General features: G+C 62.3%; 1 protein-coding gene across 4 annotated transcripts; it reads right to left on the bottom strand.

Moving 5' to 3' along the window:
• Positions 1-60: 60 nt before the first annotated feature.
• On the bottom strand, positions 61-21253 carry DGKK (diacylglycerol kinase kappa). Of its 4 annotated transcripts, none has more exons than XM_051785966.1 (30): positions 21065-21154; positions 19857-20101; positions 10788-10898; positions 10593-10673; positions 10287-10391; positions 9963-10095; positions 9662-9768; positions 9105-9230; positions 8856-8958; positions 7271-7433; positions 7066-7174; positions 6754-6893; positions 6535-6616; positions 5966-6057; positions 5609-5708; positions 5112-5352; positions 4733-4831; positions 4522-4621; positions 3958-4065; positions 3395-3491; positions 3208-3315; positions 2927-3040; positions 2599-2733; positions 2349-2515; positions 2108-2225; positions 1932-2018; positions 1704-1820; positions 1523-1634; positions 920-1050; positions 61-485 (listed from the first exon to the last, which is right to left on the bottom strand). In XM_051785966.1, the coding sequence occupies exons 2-30, from the start codon at positions 20052-20054 to the stop codon at positions 411-413; spliced, it is 3459 nt and encodes a 1152-aa protein (XP_051641926.1). In that variant the 5' UTR covers positions 20055-20101; positions 21065-21154; the 3' UTR covers positions 61-410. The 4 variants fall into 4 exon arrangements, with proteins under 4 accessions (XP_051641926.1, XP_051641934.1, XP_051641921.1 ...); XM_051785974.1 differs by having other exon boundaries at positions 920-1047; XM_051785961.1 differs by having other exon boundaries at positions 1704-2018; positions 21065-21253.
• Positions 21254-23089: the final 1836 nt, after the last annotated feature.

Raw genomic sequence — 23089 nt, 5'->3', positions numbered from 1 at the left:
GGATTCCCAGTTCCCTCCTCCCCCCTTCTCACTTTCCCCTTAGTAATGACACTACACGAGCAGCAGCAATGAGTATCTTCTCTCCAAATATTTACACAGCTTAAATACCCACATGGGGAAGGGGAAACTGCTTTGGCCCCAGCTCCTGTAGTGACCCTGTTGGGGCTGGACTGTTGGTCAGACCACATCATCTATGGGGTTAGACCTCTGCTTTAGTGTCTCCAGCCCCACAGGCTTAGGGAGAAGCAGTGGCTCCAGGGACAGTGGGGACAGACAGATACAGCGAGGCAAGCGAGGGGGCTCCACACACATGGGGCAGGGCAGGGATCTGTTCCCTTACCCACCCCCCAGGTCCCTGTGAGCAGCACCCACCCCAGCACCAGGGCTGGGCTGCTGCCCCACTGCCAGCCCTAGGGTGGGTTACTGAGCTCTTTAATGGCCTGAAGGATCCTCTTCATGTGGCCCACTTTGGTGATCCCAAGGTCCTGCAGGAAGGAAAGAGGGGAGCTGATGTACCTGCAGGGGCCAGCCCTGGGCTCTCACTGGCAGGGAAGCCTCAGGGCAGAGACAAGGCTGCACAGCCCACCTCCCCCTGCTCTCTTTGCTGGAGCATGGTGCTTGCTTGGAGCCCTCTGTCCTCTTACAAGCATGTCCCCATGCCTGGGTGCAGGAGAGGGTAGGGTGCTGTTGATCCTGCTTTGGGCAGGTGTTTGGAGCCTTGCAAGCTGGAGGACCAGGGACAGCCCCTCCCCTGCTTCCAGCCCCTGTGTGCAAGCTGTGCAAGCTCAGCCCTGCGGGGCCAGGTGGAGGGTCAGCACCTGCCTTTGCCCCACCACCAGGAGGGATGGGGAGAGGAGGGATGGAGGACACCATGCTCCCCAGGCCTGGGGGTCCCTCAGGGGGCATAAGGGGGTTGTACCTTCAGGTCTCTTCTCTCCAGCAGGATCAACTCTGAGCCCTGGATGTCATGCCGGACAAAAATGTCTCTGTACTCCCCTAAACCGAGCGCTTCCAGCCAAGCTGCCACCTCCTCGGAGCCCCACTTCTCTGCTAGCAAGGGAGGAAAACCACAGAGGTGGCCTGGGGCCTGCAGAGGCAGCTGGACGCAGCAGGGCAGGCAGCCAGCAGCGAGCATCCCCCCTCCCACCCTTGGCTCCTGCAGGGCCAGAGGCTGCAGCAGGCTCAAGCTGGAGAGGTCTGTCCTCTCTGTAGCTTACTTACAGAACAAATGAGCTGCTCCCCCTCAACAAGACCCCCAGCTCTGGGTGAGGGACTTACCCAAAGGGCTGAGCAGTACCACAGCCCCTTTCTCCCCCTTGCAGTGGAGTTACAGGGCTGGGGGGCTCTGCGTGTCTGACAGCAGAAAAAGTAAGCTTTAAGGGGCTACGGGTGACAAAGGTGACAGCCCCAGGCAGCCAGGACATGCCCTGTCCCCCTTCCCACAGCATGCCCAGGACAGGAGGCCAAGGGATGGGTCAGCAGAGGCTGCACCTGTCTCTCCCTGGCATACTGCTCGCTTTACCTGGGAGCGTGCTGTTGGCCTTCTGCTTTTGCAGCTTGTCCTTCTCCTTCCTGGGTTTGGGGATGTTGAGGCGAAGCTTGAAGCTGCCCTTGTTGGCGCTGCCGGCACCTTCCTGCAAGAAGCCAGGCTGAGCAGGGTGCTACAGCTCCCCAGAGACAACCCCCAGGCCCTGTGCACCCACCTCCTCAGCAGGGTGGGCAATGGGCCCCAGCCAGTGGATGTCCAGCAGCCGCTGCAGCTCCTGGCCCAGCACATTCAGGGGGCCGTGAAGGGCCTCCTCCTCCTGCGGCGAGTCCAGCTGTGGGGGACAGGGACCATCCCCAGCCCTGCTGCCACTCCCAGAGGTACCAGCCAAGGGCACGGGCCCCTCCGTTGGGGGATTTTGGGTGCTACCCAGCCCCTCACTCACCGCCTTCCCCTCCAGGAATGCCCTGGTCTCAGCGTACAGCTCCTTGATGCTCAGCACCACCTCCACAGCCGCATTCCTGCTGAGAAACTGGGGGGCACAGAGGGGTAACCACTGAGCAGCAGAGCCCTGGGAGGGTGGGTGAAGGAGGCTGCCTTGCACTCCCAGCCCCAGCTCACCTCTGAGGTGCCAGCAGCTTTGTTGGAGAGGGCTTCGCTCAGCGCCAGGGAGCTGGCATTGACTGCGTGAGCCAGCTCCTGCTCCACAGCTTTGTGAGCCTTGGCTGCCTCATGGATCCTGTGGGTGACAGGGGCTGGAGCTGCTCAGGCTCCCCTGGGCTGGGCAGGCAGTTCTGCGTGGCCACAGCACAGCTCCCCCCTCATCCCCGAGCCCACCACATCCCGCCTCCCACAGTCTGACCTGGCAATGAGGGTCTCGGCAACCCGCGAGACCTGCTGCAAGAGGCTGCTCTCCTCCTCCGTCAGGTACTCCATGGACTGCTGGGAGCTGAGCCGTGGTCGGGCGGCTGCTCGGTAGCTCTCCCCTTTCTGCTTGTCCTCCCAGGACTTGAGGGTGCTTTCAAATGCCTGCAGGGGACAGACATGGCCCCCCTGAGCCTGTCACACCTCCCTGCGGCCCAGCACGGTCCTGCTGTGCACCCCAAGCTCACCCGGTCCCTTGTCAGCATCTGGGCTCGGTTCTTGTGCTGGATCTTGATGACCCCAGGTGGCTGGATCCAGGCCTCTCCATCCACCTGCACGGGGACGCCCTCATCCCCCCGGATGGTGATCTTCACCACGCGGCACTGTGGGGTGGACAGCCCATGGTTGGCATTGCGGCTGGCTCTGCACCTCTGGCTGAAGAGCCTCCCAGGGCCATGCAAGGGCCAGGCAGGAACTGAGCCAAGTGGAACCGCACTACCCCAGTCTCCACTGCTGCCCCAAAAGCTTTATGGCACCGCTCGGGGTGGTGGCACCCACAAGGTTCCTTGCCCCCACCTGTGCGATGCGGTGGTGCTGGAGGTTGATGACCCGTGACACAGCCATCTGGATGCTGCCAAAGACAGCCACCACCTCCAGCTTCTTGTCATCGAAGGATGGAGCCCCAAAGTTCTGTAGAAGACCAGTACAAGCAAGACTTCCAAACTGGGCTCATTCTGGGACCCAGCTTTTTCCCCCATGTGCGTCCAAGGCAGGAAAAACCCCAACCCTGGGTTTTTCCTGGGACTGTGGGAAGGACATCATGCCCCTCCAACCCACCTCACAGCACTGGCACTCACATTGTCCTCCTTGGTGCCTCCCCAGAAGTTGATGCCCCCAGCATAGCTGGGGATGTTGAGGACAGCGATGCCCTGCAGGCTGGGCAGCGAGATGGGCACCCCGTCACACTGTAAGAGAGGGCTGAGCCTGGGGGGCCGCTGCAATGCCACCCCCCCCTGCCCCATCTCTGCTCCCCTGACCCCGTACCTCCAGCTGCACCCGCTGCTCCAGGTTCTTGTAGGTGCGCTGCAGGAGCTCCTTGGTGCCCAGCACCCCGTACCACATCATGTTCTTGGTGCGGCTGCTGTGGGGCGAAGAGGGAAGGGTCAGGGGGCTCTGCACCCTCCTGGGGACACTGGGCGGAACCATCCTGGGCCACTGGCCCTGCCTCAGTTTCCCCACTTCCTAAGCAGTGGGGCTGCCTGCTGCCTGCTCCCAAGAGAGCCAAGCCACAGCATGTGGCACCCAGATGTGGACCCTTCTATACCAGCATGGCATTGTCCCTCTACCCAGGTGCAGAGTGAGTAAATCCCACCAAGCCCTCATGATTTCACACTTCCTGGGGTACTTGCAGCCTGCTGCCCACCCACAGGGTGCTCGTCCCAGCACTGGGTGCAGGTGAACACCTGCTGCAGGCAGGAGTCCCCAGCACAGCAGCACGAAGCCACACCCATAGCTCCTGGCATCTTGACAGTCCCTACTGGTGCAGGCACTGGAGAGCCAGGGATACAAGTTTTTTTCTGGGGGAAATTGGGGGGGTTCCAGCCAACCTGCACTTCTTGGGGTGCTCATCCCGTTTGTTGTTGAACTCCAGGGAGATCTTTGCATCCAGACCAATGCCAAAGTAGTTATTCATGACGCATTTCTCCAAGAAGTGGCTGAAAGCAGCAGACAGGGACAGTGGGTTGGGAGGCAGCTGCACACTGGCACCACTGGGCTGGTACTGGAGGATGGGGTGTAACATCTGCCAGAGCACTGGCATGAGCTCCCAAAGGGGCTGGCACCGGGAAGCCTGATCAAAGCAGGGATGGTGCAGTCCCCTCAGTCCCCACAGCAGGACACATGTGGAACACCCAGGACCTGGCTGCATTGGGCAGGGGGAGCCCCGAGCTCCCAGTATCAGCTACAGATCCCACACCAGGCACAGGCAGGCTCCCCCACCATGGGCACTGCGGGGCTGGGAAGTGCCTGGCACCAGGGACACCACACTGGTGTCGGGAGGCTTGCCCAGCAGCCACCTCCAAGAGGCAGCGTGATACCAGCTCTGCTCCCACTCCATGAGGGGAAGCAGGGGTGGGCCAGGGTCCCCGGGGTAGGCAGGAGCCCAGACTCACAGGGTGCTGGGGTCTTCGGGGAACTGCAAGCTGCCGAAGGTGTCTGGCCGGTCCAGGATGATGGAGGAAGATGCAGAGGTCACCGTCACCCGCCGGGAGCCTGAGCAGCGGGGAGAGGGAGGCAGCTGCTGCACAGGTGCTCACCCTGAGCCCATTCCACAGCTCACCCTCATGCCCCCACAAAAAAGCATGTGCCCCACTGGCATCTTACTGAGCCTCTCCTCCTCCTTGTTGAGCTCCTCTGAGCTGTCCTTGCTGGCGCCCACGGTGCCACGATAGGCTTGGGTCTGCTTGTTCTGCTCATCCACAGCTGGATGCAAAGAGGGGCATGACAGGGAGTCTGGGCAGCCCCGTGGCCCTGTGCCCCCTCCCCAGGTCAGCCTTGGGGGCTCGTGCCAGCCTGGGCCCAGGGTGGCAACTCTGCCCCGGGATGGGGATCTCCCTCAGCCACACCAAGCGTCAGAGAAGGGCTGACGCAGTTCGTGAGGGGAAGCTAAGGCACGGGTCCAGCACCAACCCACGGTGGCTCCACAGCCCGTGCCAGGCTGCTGCAGCATCAGGGAAACTGCCAGTCCCCACCACCCCCTCACCTTTCTCCGCCTGCTCGATGATTTGCCGCAGGGCTTTCTTCAGGCTGTTCGCCCGCAGCATGAGCTGCTCCTTGGATTTGAAGATGCGAGGCACGGGGCTGGGGTTGAAGCTGCCACCTTTCTCCTGGTCCTTGGCATCAGCAGGGGAGGCTTGTGCCATTCCCTCGGGGACCATGATGGCCTGAGCCTCCTCATTCAGCTCCCGCACCAGCGAGTCCAGCTTCTCGTTCAGCATGGCACACTGTGGGACCCCCACCCCGCTCAGCACCCACCACGAGCTGCTGCCCCTGCCAGTGCTGGGTGCTTCCCTGGGCACCCAGAGTGACTGGGCATCCCCAAGCATCTGGAAACCCCATGCCTGGGCACCCCCAAGCACAGAACACCCCAATACATGCACAGCAAGGGCACGGCTCCCCAGAACAGCCCCTCCCAGCCCCCCACTCCTCCAGGGCTGTGCCACCAGCTTGCCCCAGCTCTCCAGCTACCCTGCAACCCACCTTTCTTGCCATCAGCTCAGCTTCTTGCTTGTTCTCTGTTGCCCTCTTGTAAGCCCGGCCTACCTCAGCCACAAAGTCGTTGACAGTGCCACAGAGGAACCTGCCGAGGGAAGCAGCAGGAGGTGGAGAGGGGCACAGCATGGCCAGCTGGGTACAGATGCCAGCCAGGGGGACTGCTGGGATAGCACCCCCAACTCCAGAGGGGCAGTGCCAGGATTATCTGCTGGGCACCAGCACAGTTGGCAGCTGCTGGTGGCCAGATGAGACAGCCTGGCTGAGAGGGGTGCAGTGCCCATGGGGACATCACCCAGCCCAGCAAGAGGGCTCTGGCACCCCCATCAACAGCCCCCTCCTTACTTTGCAGAGGAGATCACCACTGAGTGCTTGTCCGACTCCAGGATCTTGGCCAGGTGGAAGGCAACAGAGTCAGCATAATGGGAGATCTGGGCCTGGAGAGGCACAGGGGAGGACAGCTGGAACCCTACCATCCTGCTGTGTGCCCCACTCCTGGCTAGCCCTGGACTGGAGATGAACAGCCCTTCTTCAGCCTGCTCCCCATCCCTGAGGGCAGCCGTGCCCGTGCTGCTGGGCAGAGGGGATGCTCAGCCACAATAGGAGGGAAACTGAGGCAAGAGGCTGAAGGGGAGGACACAGAAGAGTCCAAAGCAGCTGGCCATCAGCAGGCCAGCTCTACCTCACCTGCTGCCTGCTCCCAACTGCATATGCTGAGACCTGCCAGACTCATTTCATTGGATGCAGCCACCTGACAGCCCCCTCATAGCCTCAATCCCCAGGGACCCCCAGCATGACCTCTCCCTGTGCAATCCCTTTCTGTGTGCCCCCAAATAGGCTGATGGGTTGAACAGAAGCCTGCCCTCCAGCCTGCCCTCCCCCATCTCAAGCCCTCGAATGCCAACAGTTCCCACCTGGATGTTGGAGTCCCCGTTCTCTTCCTCCTTCAGGGCTGGGGGGGACTGCTTGGGGGCCTCGTAGGTCAGCACACTCCACCTGCCGAGCAGAGACCGTGGCTGTCTGCCACCTCCTGGTCCTCCAGCACAGGGATGGGCAGGGAACAGGGACAGGCTGCCTGAGAGGTGCCAAGGTAGGACAGGGGCAGAGTGGTGTGTGTCCTGTGCCATGCTCACCGGTCCAGCATCTTGGTGGTGGCCCTTTCCAGCTTCTCCAGGATCTGCAGCAGCTGGGTATCATCATCGCACAGGCTGCCCCAGCCCAGCACCCGCGCCAGGTCATTGCCAGTCCCCAGGGGCAGGACACCCAGCTGGCACTGCAGGAGAGATGGGGGGGCTCAGAGCAGCCCCCAGGGGCATCTCTGACACCCCCAACCCCACCCTGCCCATCACTCACAGCACCCCGGGGCACACAGGGAGGTCCCAGCTGGGCTGAGTGCCCAGTGCTGGGGATGGTGCCAGCCTGTGCCAGTGGTGACTCCCACTCACCTGCTTGTGGAGGCCAAGGGCATCGATCTCAGAGAGCACCCAGCCCACACTGCCATCCCCCCCACACACCAGGATCCGGAAGGTAGAGAACTTCTGGAAGAGGCGCAGCCTGGATGGGGGGCAAGGAGAGAGGGGTTGGGGGCTGTGCTGGGTCCCTGCCAGAACCCCACCAGGGCCACCCCTGGGTGCCCAGGCTGGCACTTACCCCAGGTGTGGGCCCCCGTTCATGAGGTCAAAGACTTGGGCCGGGTTGAGGAACTGCTTGAACTTGCGCAGAAACTTGACTCCCTGGTTGTCCCCACTCTTGGAGTTTACAAAGGCCAGGAGAGGGCTGGAGCAGGTCGAGGGGCAGGTGGCTTTCCAAAAACCTGCAGTGAGCCCAAGCATGTGAACCTCAACTACCAGTCCCCACAGACACCTCAGGAGAGCAGAGGCCACGTGGACACCCCGACTGTGCTGTGCCTGACCTGTGGAGTGCTGGGGCTGGAGGGACAGCGATCAGGGTGCCCAGGGGATGGTGAGGGGCACAGGGAAGAGGAAGCACCGTGCTTTTAAGGAAATGAGATAGGGAACGAAATGTGCCTGAGGCAGAGCAGGACTGATAGCTGGCCAGGAGCCCGCACCCGCCTCAGGCACGTCTTGGCCACCCCAGTCCCCGGGCCAGTGCCTGACGGCTGCTTCCCTTGGCAGACCCGGTGATGCTGCAGCAGGGAACGCAACAGTCATCACTGCCACTGGCACCAGCCCTCAGCCACTGCCCCTAGAGCCCACTAGGTTGTGACTAGTAGCCTCAGCACCTCCAGCACAGCAGGGGCAACATCCCTGCAGCCCAGCCCCTCCTGGCCTGGGCATTGCTCCATCTCCGCTCCCAGCCGAGCAGAGCAGATCGGCAACGCAAAGCACCGGGGGCTGCTGAGTCAGAGCGTGGGCTGCCGCGGAACAGCCTCCTGCCAGCGGCACCCATGTGCCTGAGTGGGACAGCGGGGCAGGACAGGGGGGGGGCGAGGCCTCGCTGAGCTGCTCCCACGGCAGCAGAGCCCAGGCGGGTGGGCAGCATCCACAGCCATGGCTGGTTGGGTTGCTGGAGAGAGACAGGGCAGAGACGCTGCCGGGGATCAGCCACCAGCAGCGGAGGCTCTGGAGCCGAGGAGCAGCCGCGTGATGGTTACCCTGACAGCATCCCGATGAGTAACGAGAGGCAGATGAGCCACCGGCTGAGCTGAGTGGTGAAAAGCATTAAAGAACGGAGAAGGAAATATCCGGAGGAGAAGAACAGATTTTGCTCAGCAGAGGCCAGCTGGGCCCCTCAGGAGACAGAGATAGTGGGAGGGGTCCCCCCAGGCTCTGCATGGCTTCTCCCTGCAGTGCCCCATGCCTGGGCAAAGCTGTGCTCTGCACTACCAAAAAACCAGCTGAGGTTCAGACACTGGGAAATAACCCAAGCAAGAACCTCATCCTGTCCTGTTAGATGCTGAATCATTGGGGTGCAACAGCCGCACATCAAGGGGGCAGGACTGGCACCACTGACCCCAGCATGGAGGGACCATGACCAGAGCCACTATGAGAGGTAGCCTGGCAGAAGCAATTGAAGCCACATGCAGGCAAAAAGTACCACCCCAAAGCCCACAGGACACCACTGCAGCCCTGGAGAGAGCGCAAGGCAACTGTGCCCCACAAAGCAGGCACAGTGCCACAAGCCAAAGCCTGCAGAGTAGCTCAGAGAGCTCAGAGCCCTGTCCCAAACAGCTTGTCTTTCCCCCTAGCCCAGCCCTATGCTCTCCATGACTCACCATCCGAATCGATGCTGTTCAAGGCAGTCGGCGGGATGATGGACACTTTGTACTGGCCCAGGGGGCACCTCTTGCCAAATTGCTCCTTGCAGGCACTGTGAACCTGGAGACACGGGGACACCTGCATCAGCAAAGCTGGGGGACGCAGCACCGAAGTCCCCAGCCTCAGCTTTCCTAGTGATGCACCCCGGAGGGGCAGTGCTGTCTGTGCCGGGAGAGGGGTGGGGACAGGGATGGGGACATCCTTACGATGGCCTTGCACCAGAGGCACCGCCAGTCCTGCAGCCTCCGGACGCTGCCGCAGGCGCGGTCGCAGACGGCACAGCGTGCGCTGACGGGCAGGTTCCCCTCCAGCCACTGGTGGGGCATGGCCACCTGCAGAGAGGGGCAGCCACTAGTGGAGTCCTGTGTGCCTCAGGGACAGTGTCAGAGGCCACCTCTTCCCCCAGGCACCACGGAGGAGGTGGGCAGAGTATGGTGCCCAAGGGCAGGGCAAGGCAGGCCTAAGACCCCTCCTGTGCCCTCTTGTCCCTGCCTGCCTGGCCCCATGCAGTACATGGGGCAGGGCAGAGGTGTTCCCAGAAAATGTCTGGGAGAGGCCCCATTTGGAGAGCAACAAGGGATCCTGATGCAGGGTGGCAGAGGTGTCCCCAAGCCATGTCCTTGCAGAGCCAAGCCTAGAGGCCACACAGTGCAGGGGACAGCAACCAGGGACCTTCCCGCTTCCTGATTTGGTCATAGCAAGACCAGCTCAGCTAGTTGATCTGTCGTTACAGGATCCCTGACAGGAACTCCCACGTGCTTACCCCATCCTCATCCTCGATGATTTCAGTGCCAATGGAAGCCAGCGTTGTCCACTTGCAGTTGTTCGTGGCTCTGACAGCACAGCGCTTGTGTGCCTTGAACTTGCAGACTGCACAGGGGGGAGCAATGAGGAGCGGGAAAAGACCCCATGGGATGCACAGCCCTGGCCCCAAACCCCCTCTGCATCTGGGGATGCAGCCAGTGGGCATCACCCTGCACCCCTCCTGCTCTGGTCCAGTCCCAAGAGGGTGCTGTGCCCCGATCCTGGCCCCTGCCCACCCCCAGCAGGACCCTGGCACTGACCTTCGCAGGAGAGGCCGTGTGAGGTGACCCCCGGGAGGGCTTCCCGGCACACGTTGCAGAAGGTGGGGCGGGCGTGGGAGCAGGCGTACCAGTTGTGCATGCCCGAGAAGTGCTCCATGTTGAACTGCGTGGCCTGCTGGGGGGCACAGCCCTGCACCGTCAGTGCCAGGGACCCTCACCTGGCACTCCCTCCCTCCTGGCCCCCAGAGTCCCTCCGGCCTGACTCCTGTCCTCCCTGTGGGGCTGTGCCAAGGGCAGCAGCTCTTGCCTCGCAGCCAAAGGCACTCAGAGTGGTACCCACCCATAGCCCCCTGCCCACGTCACCTCATGGATCTCCCACTTCTGGACAGACTTCAGGGCACTGATCCAGTCCTCCATCTCCTTCCGGTTCTCCGCGCACAGGATGAGTTTCCGGAACGGTGTGATCACCTGCAACAGCCACCACCACGTCCTCCCGCGAGGCCACCGCCAGGCCAGCCAGCCCCCAGCACAGCCCCCAGCAAACCCCTGGCACACAAGGCCATGCTATGGGGCGCCCCATGGCTCTGGGGGGTTTAGGGGCTTCTGCAGTGCCTCTCTACGAGATGCCGAGGTCTCCACGGGGTGCAGTGGACCTCACACCCCCCTCACCGTGAAACTGTTGTTGATGTTCTTGGTGCTGGTCTCGGCCACGCTAGCGTCCGACAGGTCCACCTCGTCAAAGATGAGGGACTGCAAGGGAGAAAGCAGAGCCTCGGTCCACCAGGCAGGGATCTCTGTCTCCTCCTGGGCTGGCAGGCTCAGGTCCCCCCAACTGAGCGTGCTGGAAGCTCCCCCACAGCCTACCTTGGCATCCTTAGCATAATAGAGTGTCCTGCCCCGCAGCTTGAAGTATCGCCTCTTCCATCTCTGGAAGGAGCTCGTCTGCTTCAGCAACAGCCCCTCCTTCACGCTTTTCTGCAGAGACCACAACGTCCTGAGCTCCTGCAGCCCCCCAGGACCCCCGAGCCACAGCTTTCCCCTGTGACACCAGTCCCTGGGTCCCCAGGAGCACAGATGGGACATTCTGGGGCTCACTCTGTGCTGGATGTAGTAGGGCAAATTATGTCCCCTGCCCACCATCCCCTGGGCACTGGGCATCTCCCAGAAGGATGATCTGGAAGGATGTTGCTGGGCATGGCAAGGGTGGCAGATGCAGGACTCCAGTGGTACAGAGCCCCTGCTGCTGATGCTTCCTCCCCATCCCCAGCACAGTGCCCAGAGAGCCTCAACCTGCTGCAGCTCCCCAGAAGCCAAGGGCAGAGCCAGGGCCAGGACAGCTCCCTAGGAGGGGACACCAGTGGCCCAGAGACACCAGGACTGCATCTTGGAGGCAGAATTACCTGGGGACTGCAGCCCCAGCCAGGGTGGAGAGCAGACAACTGGGGTGCAGCCAGCCCTGTCCGGCCCCCACAGCCCCTGGAGGGGACAACCTGGGGCTGAGGGCAGCCCACAGCAGGCAGAGCATCCCCCACAGCACAGCACATCTCTGCAGCCTGGCTGCCTGTCCTCTGCCCTCCCCGAACCGCAGCACCTGCCAATATTTACCCTCCTCGCAGCGGTGTTTACAAGACTCAATTAATTAGTGTTTGCAACGTGGCTACGAGCCTGTGCTGAGTGGGGCGGCAGAGATGCTCTGGCACTGCCTCATCTTTGATTGTATCTTCTTTAAACACCGCCGGCAGCCCCGTTCAGCTGCTCCTCTGCAATTAGCTGCTACAGCGCTTGTATTCGATTCCGTCACACAGTGACAAGCCACATTTAACGGCGAATTAGCGCTGGGCACCGAGGGCAGAGCTAGAGAACCGTGGCCCCGGGGCCCCGCACTCCCGTGCCCAGCCCGTGTGCTGCGAGAGCTGGCACCCAGGCACCCGTCAGCCTGCAAACACACCAGCGCCGGGCCCCAGCCTTAACCCACTGCCCCACGGCTCTGAGCTAGGTGGTCAGAGCACCAGGAGTAGCAGGAGCCTCCAAAGTCACAAAGAAGCCAAAACCCCACCCAGGGTGCTCCCTGAGCCTCAACTCCCTCAGATCCCTGACCCCTCCCCAAGCTCCCTGGGGCATGCACTGCGATGTTCCCAGCTCTCTTCCAGCTTGCAGTTTGAAGCCTTTATTGGTCTCTAATGATGCTTTGCACCCCAGGACCAGTGCAGAGTTCTGCTGTGGTGGACCGCCACAATGCCTGTGAGTGCCAGTGTAGGTTCAAACAGCCCCACTGTCCCCATTGGGACACACCACGTCCCCTCCTTGGCCTCTCAGCTGTGAGAGCACAGAGGAGATGGTGAACCCAGAGCTGCCCTGAGCAGCAAGGGGAGCATGGCCTTCCAGCAGGGTCCAGCTGTGACCCCTAGATACACACAAACCATGCACCCTAGCAGTCCTTGTCCCATGCCAGGAGAGGACAGGCCAGGGTCTTGCCATGGCCAGGTGGGTTCTGGTCACAAATGCCACCTCCACCACACCTGGTTGCACACTCTGGGTGCAGGTGCTGCGTTTGCTGCAGTCGTTGCTGTTGCTGCAAAGGACAGGCAGGCAGTGTGTGACAGCAAGGGGTGGCATGGGGAGATGTGACAGGGAGGAGCAGGAGAACAGGATGACAAGGAGAAGGAAGAAGAGGCAGGTCCATGACGGTGGCTCAGAGCTATCACAGCCAACAGGCCTTGGGTGCTCAGCTCTGCCTGCCTCCAGGACCATGTGGATGGCAGGATACAGCAAGGACAGCTGCCCCTGCAAGGGGATCACAGCTGACACACCCCCAGCAGCAACTCCTGACAGATAGCAGCAACAAGGCATCACTCAGCCCCAAAATGTCCCAGTCCTGGCCATTCCAGGGACAGGATGCAGCTGCCCCCACTGTGCCAGCATGGTCTACGGCACAGCCTGAAATGCAGAGCCCTCCCACCTCCACCACAACACCCGTTAGAGTTTTACAACACCCCAAGTGCCACAGCTGGGGGAGTGTGTCTCAGTTTCCACCCTTTGCAGACTAATCCCCAGCATCCCAACACCGGGCAGCAAAGCTGGTGCAGAGAGGCTCAGAGGGCACCTCTCCCCATGCCCACCCTCGGGGGCTGCTTTGGGCAACAAAGCCCAAGCCCTCTGTGCCACCATGAGCAGCACTTTGCTGCACACCCCCTCACACCAGCGCCTGCCCACCCACGCTCCATCACCGCTGGTGCTGATGCCATGGGGTACAGGTTTAGCTGATGCCAGCATGGGGCCGGCCAGCCAGCCCTCTCCCTGGGGAAAACGAGGCAGGTTCCCTCTCCTAAATGAGCCCTGGAGCCTGGCTGTCCCACACTGCCTGGGCAGGCACATGCGTCTGGGGTGCCAGAGGGCTACTCCAGGTTGTCACTGGGGTGAGCCACCCACAAACGCAATTTTTTGTCCGTGGGGTGAGCCACCCACAAAACCAGTGTTTTGTCTGTGGGTCTCAACCAGGAGCACCTGCTGGGAGCAGTTCCCAAGTGGCTCCATGGTTTTGGACCCCTGCTTTTGGCACGAGGAACAGGAGGAGACCTGAGAGGCACCTGATGGCCAAAGCCAGCAGCAGGTCCGGCCGTGTGTGGGAAGCCACAGTAGAGCAGGCACTGCTGAGTGAGCCTGGTGTTTTCCCTTCACGGAGAGGAAAGGGGTGGGGATGGCAAGGGCAGATGGGGCCATGCCAGGGCTCATCTCCAGGATCACCACAGTAACAACAGCTCCCTACAGCAAGTGGCTTTCAGGTACCTCAGAGCTCATAGGAGTCAGAGCCGAGCACATGCAGCATAGGCACTTTTTCCTGGAGAGCTTCTGGGGGCACTGGCAGCCCCTGGTCACCGGGCTGGGAGCTCTGCACTGGCCACTGCACAGCTGTGACTGTGGTGTGCCACTCACACCTCGAAACAAGACTGAGCCCCTCCACTCACCTAACCATGGCTTTTCTGACTGCAGAACCCCAGGCAGCGCTGCAGGGAGCCTCAGCAAAGTCAGCGCTGGTCCCATACCAGCAACAGAGGTGGTGATGCAGTGTGACAACACCCAGAGCCACACGCAACCTGCCCAGCAACCAGCACAAGACCAGCTCCCCTCTGCAGGGCTCTGCCCTAGCACTCCACTGCCCCATCCCGAGGTCCCTCCCTGCTCTCTCCAGCCCAGGGGACTCAGCACCACCTGGGTTGTGCCCAGCACTGGGGGTATCCCAGAGATGCAGAGTGGGGAGGCAAAGGCAAGAATGAAACCATATGGTATCTGCAGACAAACTGCCACCTCCAGCTCAGAGGCAGCTGGAGCAGCAGTGGCAGCAGGGTCTTGGAGAAGACACAGCTAAAGTGGCCCTGTAAGGATGGCCAGCCTCCAGTAAACTGCCCTGCCAGGACTGGGCTGGTCCCAGGGGCCATCATGCCACAGGCTGGCTGTATGCTTGGCATACATTGAAGCACAGCCTAGGTGAGCTCATTGCCCCCTTGGACCACACTCCAGCAGGGCTTCTTCCAGGCCAGGGTGCACCCCAAAATGCCAACCCTTCCTTCAGCCCTAAGGCAGAGCTCCGGGTTCCTGTTCCACTCTGCCATCCCCCTTCTCCCAGCTCTGCCACCATCATTCCTGGGAAGAGCCCATTGTTCAGCCAGGTCTGACCTCAGCTGGGGCAGGAGGGTTTTCCTGCTGGGATTGGCTTGGACAGTGAAGCAGCTGCTGGAGAAGAGCCAGGAAGGTTGTTACTCAGGAATGCTGGCACATATGGCTGATGAGCACCACACTTGCCTGCCCACCCAGTTGGCAGCCCTACACAACTCCTGAAGGAATATGCTTGTCCCTGTGACCACGCAATGCCTCACTAGGGAGGAGGAGAGGGGAGAGAAGACGGATCCCCTGCCAACACACCGACCTGCATCGCACCAGCATCATTCCAGGCAGCTGCCCTCCTCCTCCAAATGCAGCAGCCCACCGGGTACAAGCTGGGGTCCAGTTGGGTCAGAGCTGAGCCAGCAGATGCCAGAACAGCAGAGGAGAGCTAGCAGCCCTCAAACAGCCCAGCAGTGGGGCTGCCAGCAGCTGCTGGGTACCCCGTGGACTAGAGTCGGTTGGAAACCTTATCAGGCTTTGCAACACAGCAGAGCTCTTCCGGGACCAGGCAGTCAGGGGGCGCGTTGCCCAGGGTGTGCTGTGGCCCAACAGGCTCATCTGCTCCCTGAGACCCCTGCTGCCATTGCAGGACCACAAATACCCCTTCCCAGTGCTGGGTGGATGCTGGAAAGGAGATTCCAGCAACGGTCCTGACATGCCATTACATGGTGCCACGAGGCTCAGACCATTGAAAGGGGACAGAATTAACAAAGAGGAATGAGGAAAGGAGCACCCAGAAGAAAGGCAATCCCCTTCACACCTCATCCCCCAGCAGCTTCTTTTTAGAAATGAGCTTGTGCTTCCCTATCCACAGCCACATCGGTCCCCAGGCATCCTGCTGGCAGGCATCCCACACCAGCCCACCCCATGCTGGTTTCCCCCCTGCCCCTTGTGCCCCAGTGCTGCCAGGCACAGCCCTCCCACCCTGCCCAGCCACGGACAGGCAAGAGAGACACTTGCATAATGGAAAAAGTGAGCGAGGAGAGAGGGCAGGGCGCTTGAGAAACCTCAAACATCCGGCTGGCGACACTGGGGCTATCTTCACACCCCAGGCACTGGCTTGGTGAGCCCTGATTAATGAGAGCAAGCCCAGCCTCCCTGGTCGCAGGCAGTGTTTTCTTGTGTTCAGATGCAATTTCCTATTGTTTCATCTGTGCCCATTGGCAGACAACATCGAGAACATGGTTCCCTCTTTGTGGCACCCTCCCCTTCAATTATTGATCCACACCACTGAGGACCCCCTGGATACAACCTCCCCTCCAGGCTGAACAGTCCCAGCTCTCCCAGCCTCTCTCCATACAAGGGATGCTCCAGTCTCCCATCAGTGTCAAGTCTGGACAATGCACTGCCTGGGAGCCAGGTGCCACCCTCCTGCTGCAGGAGGGAGGTTTCCAGGTCTGGCCCCAGCAGCTCTGCCTTGCTTTCCTTGTCTTTTGGCCAGGTTTCAGACGTCAGCAGGCAGCCCTCCCTACAGCCTGGCTCTACAGCACCGCCCCACCAGGCTCCCCACAGCTGCCCCAACAGCTCAACATCCACAGGCACCACTTGCTCCATCCCTCGGGCACCCTGAGCCTGCAGGATTCCCAGTGCCTCCAGCAAGGATGACAAGCACCCATTCCTTGGAGTACCACTAATCTCACTGACCTCACCAAGCCCCTTGTGAGGATGCTGGTGGGTCCCCCAGCCCCACCAAGCACCTGTGACGTTATCTCAAAATCAGGAATTATGAACGTGACTCCCCTTTGCAAACGGCAGACAAGCCATGCCCCTGCCCACCATGGCCAGGCACATTGTGCCCACTCTGTGGGCAACTCTGGATCCCTGGCATGCACTGTGTCCCTCTCAGTGCCTCCACCTCCCAGCTCTGGTGCCAGCACCCCAGAACCAAGCAGCACTGCCGGATCCCTCCCCGCCTCCGCTCAGCTGCCAGGACAGCCTGTGCCAAGGCAGTGCTGGGAGCTGAGCGCCCTCGCCACACGGGTAGGATGTGCCCCCCCCCCCACCCCCAGCACCTTAAATGTGTTAGTGCACCCCAGAGTCTGTGTCCCCTCTTTCCCCTCCATGCCCAGCCCTAAGGGGACCAGCGCCGGGGAGCAGCATCGCATCCCCCTCCTGCTCTGCCCTTGCACCCCCCCTAGAACCTGGTGCAGGCAACTGGCAGCCCCCAGATACATTGAGGAGGAAGAGAAGGGGCTGACAGCAAGACCCGATGTGTCCTGGGGCTATTCAGTCTGGCAGGGGCACCTGCACCTGGCAGCTGTCATTGTCACTGAGCACAATGACCTCGCCGCCTCCAAGCCGATGCTGGCACAAAATGCCCTGCAGGGCATCCACAGTTCCAGCCTGGAGGAAGCCAAGTTGGGGGTGGAGTGGGGGGACAAGACTGATGGGGAGATTTGAGGAGGGGGTGGGGGAATGGGCATTTGGGGTGTGGAGGCACTGGGACTGGGGAGTGGCAATCAGGAAGGATTCAGCGGATCCCAAAATGATCCTCACCTGCTCCTGTCCCAGGGGCTGGACAACAGCCTGGCATGGGGGAAGCTGCTCACTCCCATCACCTGGGTCCCCCCTGTCAGTGTGGATGGGCAGTGGGGTGGGGGTCCTGACCCCTCCCAGCCCCCCAACATGGCAAGCTCCTATAGACCCCCTCCAGCACTTCACCCACTGCCAATGGCCAAAAAGTAGGCCAGTGTGCTCCCTCCCCCTGCCACTAACCCGGTTGTCTCAGGAGCTGCTGCCCTGGCACTGGACTCTCTCTCCCTCATTAACTGTGTGCTCATTAGGTACCTTCCCCTGGGGTGCAGGCAATGGTTCCCTCCCCTCACCCCAGCCCCACACGGGTGACAGGGGTGTGGAGGTGGCTCGGGAAGGTGCCTGCCCTGGTACACACACTGTGGCTGTGGCTGGAGTGGTGGGCAGCACACGTGCTGTGGCAGAACTGTGAGCCAGGGACAGCCTGACCTATGTGGCAGAAGCAATCTCATCCCAAAATCCTCATCTCCATAGGGAAGGAAGGAGCCCATCCAGCAAGGAGCCAGGCTGGCAAGTGCGGTCCTGCCCATCAGGACCAAGGCAAAGGATTCCTCAGGAAAAACAGTGAACCCCAACCCTGAAAACACTTAGGTGGCAGGGGAGGCATACACAGCTCGCCCTCAGCCCCTCCAGCTCCAGCCCAGCCAGGCTCACACCCTCTCTTGCCAGCTCCGCGGGCTGTTAACTCAGACGCGTCCTTTCCGCCTGCCCATCCATCACGCCACCTGCCTCCCCTGGCACGCTGCACAGCATCACCTCCTGCATGGCTAATTGCTCATGCCAGGCAGGATGCAGGCAGGGAGTCGGCAGCTCAGCCTTTCCCCACGCGCAGCCTGTCAGCGGCGAGGCTGAACCTGCTGATGGCAGGGGGGGCTGTGGTGCCTGAGCTGGGGGCTCAGAGCCTGCTCATGTCCCTGTGCCGCTGCTCTAAGACCCGGGCACAGCCCAGTCATCCGCCCTTTCTCTCAGGTTTCCTAGCATTGATGGCTCCCTGCAACGTCCCTGTGCCCCACAGCATGGCAAGTGCTGCGTGGCAAATTCCAGTGGCTGCTGCCACCCCTCTGGGAGGGTGCTGAGGGCTCACACATAGCACTAAGCACCCCAGGACCCTGCCCACCGTCCTGGCTTCCCACCGTGCCTCCCCCCCCCAGCCCTCTGAACCTGGCACAGCCCACGGCACCCACCTCGCAGCCAGGTTGGGCACAGCTGGTGCCAGCCTGCTCCAAAGAAAGGGAAACTGAGGCACAATCCATGAGCATCCAGAGGGACTCGGTGAGAGCCCCCTCAATGCCGCATGCCCCTGAAATGTCTCCTGCCAAGTGGGAAAACTCCAGGGTGCCACGTTGGGAGCATGCGATTTCCACACCCCTGGGCAAGAGCCCTTTGCCCCACCTCATGCCAGTGCACCAGGCTTGGCACAACAGCCAATCCGGGGCCAGCGGGAGCCCGTCCCAGCCCCAAGCATCCCCAAGCTGCCACCGGACCCAGCACACCACCCCATCCCCACTGCCTCCCTCCGTGCCCGCAGCACTCAACACCAGAACCCGGGGACGCCCCTGTGCTCCGCAACTGCATCCTTCTGCCGCGTTTTCAGAGCTGTCCGCCCCTTCCCCAGGGTAGCGCAGCCACCAAATCCCCATCGAGGGGTGGCTGGCACCAGAGGCCGGCTGCGGGGGGACTTCTGGCAGCCCCTGCGCGCCGCCCAGCACTGCAGGCACCACCTTGACTCACTCTGCCACCTCCTGCCCGCAGCCGGAAGGCGGACGCAAAGGGACCGCTCGCCCGGCACGCCGCCCAGAGCATCCTCCCGGTGTTGTGCCCACATCCTCCCCCCCCAAAACGCCGCCCCCCCAAAACCTCCTTCTCTCCCCCCTTCCCACTCGGCCATTCGGCCCAGGTTATTTCTCCCTGCGCTGCAGGCGGGAGGTGCCTGACCATTTCACTGCCCCCACCTGGGACACCGATGGCCACGCACTGCTGCTTGGCCAAAGGCGCTGCGCCCCTTATTTTTGTAGGTCCTACCAAAATAGCTTCCTCTGAGCAAACTGTGACACACACACACACACCCCAGCTGCTGTCGTGCCAATGGCCGAGAAGCACGAGTGTCACGTCTGACCTCAAAGGTGTCCCCATCCATCCAACAAACCACCATAGGGGATTGGACCTAGGGAAGACTGTGGGAATGGGGTCCACAGGGGAGCTGGCACCGCCAAACGAATCTGGGGCACTAGGAAAGATGCAGATTCCATTTTGCCACCCACCAAGCGCTGCACACGCAGTGCCTGCAGCAGGGTGTGGGATGCCAGGAGCCTGTGGAACTGACAGGACCCTAAATCTCAGCCACAGAGCATCCACGGGGCAGAGCCTCCCTGTAAAGAATCCTCTTCCTCCAGGGACATGAGGTGGGAGAACACAGGGGGAACCCAGGGGATACAAACATGGGATGAAGGCAGTCCAGGTATGGGAGAGACCCTGTTCCTGAATGGTGGGAAAAAATCCGCACTCCACAGCCCCATGGGACCAATACTGACACTACCACTGTGGGGTCTGCACCTTTTCTATGTGCCCTCCTGCAGGGCACAGGGGCCAGAACCCTCCTGGCTCTGGCTGGGTCGAGTCTGCCAGCAGCACGTGCCTGGCACTGATTTACACCCTGGAGCAGGTGAACTGCCCTGCCCCACTCTTGGCAGTACCCCACACCCAACCAGCCCCTCACCCCAAGCACCCCACAGCCCTGACCTTGCTCCTCATCTGCCCCGAGGTGGAAACCTTCCGGATGAGCTTGTGGGAACTGTCCTCCTGCTCGCCCTCGCTGTCGGACGACTCCTCACCGCCCACCTCGGGTGAGATGGGTGCCAGCTTGTCCGAGTCCAGGGAGGACACCGACTCACGGGTCTTCCTCAAGAACAGGTCCCCAGGCACCAGCTTCTCGGCCATCTTCCCACCCGGTTTGGCTCAGGGCTCTGCAGCCTCCTGTGACAGCCCTGAGAGGACAAGGACACTCAGGAGTGGAGGAAGAGCCCTGAAAGGGGATGCGTGGCCCCTCACCCTCTGGGGCTCAGCCAGCTGGGAGGTGCAATCCTGGAAATCAAGGGAGATGGCGCTTCCTCGCCCAGGAACGCCGCTCAGGGTGGCATCCTTGCAGGCAAAGTTTCCCGTCCTTGCCTTTTTTCGGTGTCCCAACTCTTCCTCAGCCCACCTGGCACCGCAACGCCGTTCCTGGCTCGGCCGCGGGAGACTGTGGCTGCCCCACGCCCTGGCACTGGTGCAGAGGGGTGCACCCCCTCCCCGCAGCCTGTGCTAGCCCCCCTCGTTGCCCATCCCCCGGGTGGTGGTGCGTGGCCGGGGGCTGCGGGCGGTCTCCATAAAAAGCAGCAGCTGCCCCCCCGCCATCCACCTGGCTCCAGCAACCGGGAACGGATGGGAGCACGTCCCGCCCCGCGCGTGGGTCGCCAGCCCCGAGCAGGTGTCTGCGGGCGGGCTGGGATGGAAGGGGGGTGCGGGGTTGCCGCATGCGGGGGAAGCCATCTCCCCACGGCATCCCTGCCGGCCCCGAGGGCTGCGGGGGGACCGGGGGAACACCTACCTGGACGAGCGAGCCTGAACGGCTGCAGGGCTGCCGTGCCCGGGCCGGGGGCGGCGGGGGGGGGCACCGCACGGCGCCGTGCCGGGCCCCACGCGTCTACCGCGGGCCGGCTCCGCCGCTCCCCCCCCTCGTCCCCCTTCCCCGCAGCTGCCGGCAATCGCGGCGCCGTCTCCCCGCGCAGCAACAAGCGTTGCGGGAAGGGCATGCAGGAGGGAGCGAGCGCTGTCCTGATGACCACCCCCCTCCTGGGCGCATTCCCCCCTCCAGCCTCGGCGCTGCCGGGGAGCCGGGTCCCCGCCGAGCATCCCGCAGCACGCCCGGCCGGGGGGGGAAGGCGGAGCGCCCCCCGCTCCGCACACACCTTGCGCGACCCGAGCCGCCGCCGCTGCCGGTGCAAGGTCGCTCTTCCTTCGGCCCCCGCCCGCCGTCCGCAGCCCCCCCGGCCCCGCCGGGACGTGCCTCCGCAGGCAGCCCCGGCCCTGCCCCTGCCGCAAGCCCCGGCCTGCTCGGCGCGGCGGGCGCTGCTGCGCGGCTCGGGCGGCCCACGCACGGCCCCGAGCATGCGGGCACGGCGGGCACCCGCCGCGCGCATCCGTGTGCGGCACCCGCGCGGGCACGGCGGAGCACGTGCGCGCCTGCCCGCCCACGCGGACACGGTGCGGGCAACACCCGGCGCGGGCGTGCACGGGCACTGCCGCCACCGCCGCGCACATATGTGTGCGCGCTCCCGCGTGCGCACAGGCGCGCACAGCCCCCCCCATCCTCTCCCGGAGTGGGCGCGCACACGCGCTGCCGCCGCGCACATACGTGTTCACATGCCCGCACATGCAGGGGCAGGCACAGCCCGGGCACGGGCGTGCACATGAGATGCCACCCTGCACATACGTGTGCGTCGCTCGCGGGCGTGCACCACCACCAGGCACGTATGTGCTGCGAGGGCCAGCACGTGCACAGGCATCACGGCTGCGCACATGTGTGTGCACCATCCATGCACAGGCAGGCACGTGCGTGGCTTCCATGCCCATGTGTGTGGTCACAGGCCACCGCATGCCCAAGCCTGCGCATGCCAGGCATGGGAAAGCACATGCACTGCGTGCACATGGGCACGGGCGAGCACACACACAGCCACTGTGCGTATATTTGTGAGCCCCTGACACGGGTGAGGGCAGGCACGAGGCTGGCACGGGTGGGCACGGACACCGTGGCCACCCTCATTTGTGTGCACGTGCCCACATGTGCACAGGCAGGCATGGGTGAGCATGTGCACAATTGCTGTGCAACCATATGGGCACACGGCAACACACGCATGGGCACATACAGGCACAGATGAGCACACGCATGGACACCTCCACACACTTGCTTGTACACACACTTGCATGTGCATGGAAACGTGCTGGCAGCCTAGAAAGCCATCCATGTCCTGAGTGCATCCCCAGCAGCATGGGAAGCAGGATGAGGGAGGGAGTTCTTCCCCTCTGCTCTGGTGAGAGCCCCAGGAGTGCTGGGTCCAGCTCTGGGGCCCCCAGCACAAGGAGGATGTGGAGCTGTTGGAGCAGGTTGGGAGGAGACCACAGAGATGCTCTGAGGGCTGGAACCTATCTACTATGGAGACAGGCTAAGAGAGCTGGGGTTGGTCAGCCTGGAGATGAGAAAGCTCTGGGGAGACCTTAGGGCAGCATTTCAATATATTAAGAGGGCTCCAAAGGAAGAGAGAGTTTTCCCAGGGCCTGTCATGACAGGACAAGGGTCAAAGTGACCGATGGTGGGGTTGGTTGGACCGAAAGAGGAAATCCTTTACCATGAGGGTGGTGAGGCATTGACACAGGTTGCCTAGAGAAGCTGTGGCTGGCCCATCCCTGGAAATGTTCAAAGACAGGTTGGATGGGGCTTTGAGCATCCCTGGAAGATGTCCACCCCCCTCCCCAGAGCTGTGTTTGAATAGAACATGCTGCTCTGGAGTGTGTGCTGGAGTGCACACACATGCACGCACATGTAGGGGTGTGCTGCCAAACACCCCATGGGCAGGGAGAGAGGGTCTGGCATCACTTTCCACCCGACAATGTCCCATGGTCCCCCATTCTCATCTTACCCACTGCTGCTCTGGGCCCTCGTGCTGGCAACCAGGCAGGCCTGGACAAGAGTCCTGCAGCCTCCCAAACCACAACCCACCCCTCTGCTGGGCCATGCCCAGAGGCAGGGAGGGCTCCCTTGTCCCTGCCCGATGCATGGCTTTGCCCTTTGGGCTCCAATGAGCAGCAAGGACAAGGGGGCATACTGTGGGGTTTGGACCTCCATGTTCTGGGACTCCCCATCTCCCACATGGGGCTGGGGTCTCTCACTGAAGCATCACTATCCACTGTATCCTCATCCTTCCCCACCTCCTGGT

Source organism: Manacus candei, unplaced genomic scaffold (genome assembly GCF_025592945.1).
Source record: "Manacus candei isolate 608988 ecotype Guabito, Panama unplaced genomic scaffold, ASM2559294v1 h1tg000003l, whole genome shotgun sequence".
Taxonomy (NCBI): domain Eukaryota; kingdom Metazoa; phylum Chordata; class Aves; order Passeriformes; family Pipridae; genus Manacus; species Manacus candei.
Note: the sequence above shows the minus strand (reverse complement) of the source record. Positions and strands in the feature narration are given on the sequence as shown.